The following is a 4,292-nucleotide window of genomic DNA, read 5'->3' on the forward strand; positions in this document are numbered from 1 at the left end:
GCCTAACAGTTTCCCAAGAGAAAGTCTGAAGCTGAAGTTCCTTTCAAAAACCTTTACTTAGGATTCACTGTAAAACTAAGCAGACCAACAGAGTACATCCAAGTTATTTCCTTTGGTGTTTTGTTTACAGTTTTTTTCAACTGCTTACACACTAAATCTTTGCTTGTCACACAATTTTCTAAACATGTCCTCCAAACATCATAACCCGACACCAAATCTGCAAAACCATACACTAATTCTCAGTGTTTGACTCAGTTTTCAATTGACTAAAACACATTTTGCAAAACACCAAACACAATTTTCTACCTAACACACAAAAATCTAACAGGAAGTAACTTGATTTCGTTCTTCAAACACAACCCATCAAAATGCCACACTAAATCACCAGTGCTTCACTCTTTCTCTTCACATGTGCAAACACTGTTTACTTTACTGAACACCATCCAATCATTGCCTTAGTATAGGTCTATGAATAGATATACTCTCTATATAGGTATAGACCCTTTCAATCTGCTCCTAGAGGATTTCCGGTTGAAATATTCAGAACCAATGCAGATACATTGAAAATTACAGTAATCGGACTTTAGCTTACAGTAATGTTCTACAAAAAGTTGACTTTACAGTATGTAAAATTTGTCTTTTTACTCTATTTTGTTTGTCCCCATGTTACAGTATACCATTAGCTCAATACATTTTTCTGTGCCTCCAGAAATGCCTTTGGAACGCTTACTGTAGAATTGTTTGTTTATGCAGTTGAAAGGGTCTATAGGCCTATGAATACATACTGTACACGACCCCCCCCCCCCCACACACACACACACACACACTTGTCTTTAGAAAAAAACAAAATCAGTGTTTTCAAAACTCCATGTACATCTGGTGGTCACTGTATTCTTCTTTGCTTTTTTTTAAAAAACTGTAAGAGAAATCATGTAGGCTAGCATTCCAAGTTACAGAATAGAAACTACAGTTTTTTACAATTGTTTACACACGTTTTCAAAACTCTGTGTCTATTTTTCAAAACTCCACACACAAAACCCACAACTGCTCACACAAAATGCAAAATGCCTCAAATCTCCAGCAAAATGACACACACAACATTCAAAATGTCAAAAACACATGTTTAAAGCAAACATTCGCCTCACATTACAAACACTTTTGTCATAACATGACATTTTGGATACATCATGTACACACTGTTGCTCAAAACCTAAAGCTCTTCTGTCTTAGGCTTTCTATATGTATTTCCATAGGCCTACAAGAGTGAAAGTTACGGTATCAACAAAGAGAAGTTGAAATACACAGTAAAAATGCAAGCAATATTGAAACCAAAAATAGTGATTTTTCCCAAATAATTTGCTGTTGTGAATACAGTATTTTACAGCAAACAAGAAAAAAGCAAAGAAGAATACAGTGACCACCAGATGTACATGGACTGATTTTTATTTTCTTATAAAGACAAGTGTGTGTGTGTGTGTGTGTGTGTGTGTGTGTGTGTGTGTGTGTGTGTGTGTGTGTGTGTGTGTGCGTGTGTGTGGGAGGTGGGGGGGGGGTCGTGTACAGTATGTATTCATAGGCCTAATAGACCCTTTCAACTGCAGAAACAAACAATTCTACAGTAAGCGTTCCTAAGGCATTTCTGGAGGCACAGAAAAATGTATTGAGCTAATGGTACTGTAACATGGGGACAAACAAAAATAGAGTAAAAAGTCAAATTTTACATAAAGTCAACTTTTTGTAGAACATTACTGTAAGCTAAAGTCCGATTACTGTATTTTCTCTATTTTTAAAGTATCTGCATTGGTTCTGAATATTTCAACCGGAAATCCTCTAGGAGCAGATTGAAAGGGTCTATACCTATATAGAGAGTATATCTATTCATAGACCTATACTAAGGCAATGATTGGATGGTGTTCAGTAAAGTAAAGAGTGTTTGCACATGTGAAGAGAAAGAGTGAAGCACTGGTGATTTAGTGTGGCATTTTGATGGGTTGTGTTTGAAGAACGAAATCAAGTTACTTCCTGTTAGATTTTTGTGTGTTAGGTAGAAAAATGTGTTTTAGTCAATTGAAAACTGAGTCAAACACTGAGAATTAGTGTATGGTTTTGCAGATTTGGTGTCGGGTTATGATGTTTAGAGGACATGTTTAGAAAATTGTGTGACAAGCAAAGATTTAGTGTGTAAGCAGTTGAAAAAAACTGTAATGCGTTAGCTTATGGCTAATGTATATGAGAAATCCCATAGAGATGCTAACGGTTAGCATAATCGATACACTTAGATATTTAGAGCGAACTTCAGTCCATTTACAAATAGGGTTACATGAGAAGAGTTTTTGTTTACAACTGACTATTAAAATACTCAAAGGCAAATGTTTTCTCTCCATATAATACCATGTAGGAAAAAATGTGACTGTCTCATTAATGCTACGTGAACAGAAGTAGCTGCACAAAATCCCAAGTAGGTTACGTCTGGATCTCGCTACACAAAATAAACATTAGGCCTGCATGTGACAACGTCGACCCACTAGCGATCATGTGACACTTGCTCTGCTGCAACGGGGCTTCTCTTGCATACACCTCCTGGATTTAGTGAATGTATGGGGTTTCAATGCGTGATTTTGAGTGTTTTTTCCCCCATAAGTAATTTAAATACTCGATAATGTAAATTTGCACATCGTTAAAACAACAATCACGATATTATCGAAGACGATATATATCGCCCACCCCTAACACACACACACAGACACACGCACACCACACACATACACCCACACACACACACATGCGCACATACATGTACACACACGCACACACACACCACACAGATACACCCCCCCCCACACACACACACACATATATACATATATATACACACACACATGCACACACACACACACACACCCACAACAGGAGAGGAATGGAGGGAGAAGAAAGGAGAGGGCATGGCAGAGAAGAGCAGAGAAGAGGGGAATACAAAAGGGAGAGGAGGCGAGGTGAGGACAGGAGAGGTGGAAATCTGAGATGTTACAGTAGGAGAGGAGATGCCCCTTTAAAATGCAACACACACTCTCTTTCTCTCTCTCACTCTCTTTCTCTCTCTCTCTCTTTTTCTCTCTCTCACTCTCTTTCTCTCTCTCTCTCTCACCCTCACCCCCTTCCTAGCACACGGACAAAACAGCAAAGCAAACTCATACCCCCTCTCTCTTTCTCAAACGCACTCACAAACTATGCTTTCTGTCTCTTTCTCTCTCTCTCTATCTCACACACACACACACACACACACACACACACACACACACACACACAGTTTTAGCAGTCTCTGTGCTCCTGTGCTGCTCTGCAGTGTGTAGCTGTGCTGTGGCTTTCCTTCTGCAGTGGCAGCAGCAACACGCGGAGCATGCAGTGGCAGCAGCAACACGCGGAGCATGCAGTGATAGCAACACGCGGAGCATGCAGTAGCTGTGGTCAACACGCGGAGCATGCAGTGATAGCAACACGCGGAGCATGCAATGAAGAGCGTGCCGTCCACACGCGGAGCATGCAGTGAAGAGCTGTGGTCAACACGCGGAGCATGCAGTGAAGAGCTGTGGTCAACACGCGGAGCATGCAGTGAAGAGCTGTGGTCAACACGCGGAGCATGCAGTGAAGAGCTGTGGTCAACACGCGGAGCATGCAGTGAAGAGCTGTGGTCACCACGCGGAGCATGCAGTGAAGAGCTGTGGTCACCACGCGGAGCATGCAGTGAAGAGCTGTGGTCAACACGCGGAGCATGCAGTGAAGAGCTGTGGTCAACACGCGGAGCATGCAGTGAAGAGCTGTGGTCACCACGCGGAGCATGCAGTGAAGAGCTGTGGTCACCACGCGGAGCATGCAGTGAAGAGCTGTGGTCAAAATTAATCCAAGACAACTGGTGTGAGACTGCAGCTTTATTCACGACGCCGGGAGCATGTTACACACGTGAAATGTCAAAGTAACAAGCCCACACATCTGTGGGTGAAGCCAACTCTTATACCCTTACCCCACACCCACGGAAAATCACAAGTTGTCACCCTCCAGTGATCACCTAACCATCTGGTATTTTAACAGAGATAAGAAATGTTTACGACCCCCCATCCTGAGGGTTACCCACAGTTCGGTGACACAGGGGTTATCTTAGCTTTCCTAAGTCAACATTCCAACATAGGAGTTTCAGAAAACACAAGGGTCAGAGTAGGAAGATGGCAATTCGATTTCACTACATGTATATAAGGTATACTAAACATTCAATGAGAAAAATGAAAAATTATCCCACA

At 41.5% G+C, this 4,292-nt stretch overlaps 1 protein-coding gene across 1 annotated transcript in view; it reads right to left on the minus strand.

Annotated features, from left to right (window-relative positions):
- Positions 1-3,870, minus strand: part of gfra4a (GDNF family receptor alpha 4a) — a 66,608-nt gene extending 62,738 nt beyond the window's left edge. Inside the window, exons 1-2 of the mRNA XM_076300115.1 lie at positions 3,523-3,870; positions 3,146-3,158 (exon numbers count right to left, since the gene is read on the minus strand). Of these exons, the coding sequence (XP_076156230.1) occupies positions 3,146-3,158; positions 3,523-3,870 (361 nt within the window). The remainder of the gene's footprint in view (positions 1-3,145; positions 3,159-3,522) is intronic.
- Positions 3,871-4,292: the final 422 nt, after the last annotated feature.

Source organism: Alosa pseudoharengus, unplaced genomic scaffold (genome assembly GCF_046254945.1).
Source record: "Alosa pseudoharengus isolate Yale_2024_CS ecotype anadromous, Long Island Sound unplaced genomic scaffold, YU_APseudo_1.1 YU_APseudo_1.1_scf_22, whole genome shotgun sequence".
NCBI classification, from domain to species: domain Eukaryota; kingdom Metazoa; phylum Chordata; class Actinopteri; order Clupeiformes; family Clupeidae; genus Alosa; species Alosa pseudoharengus.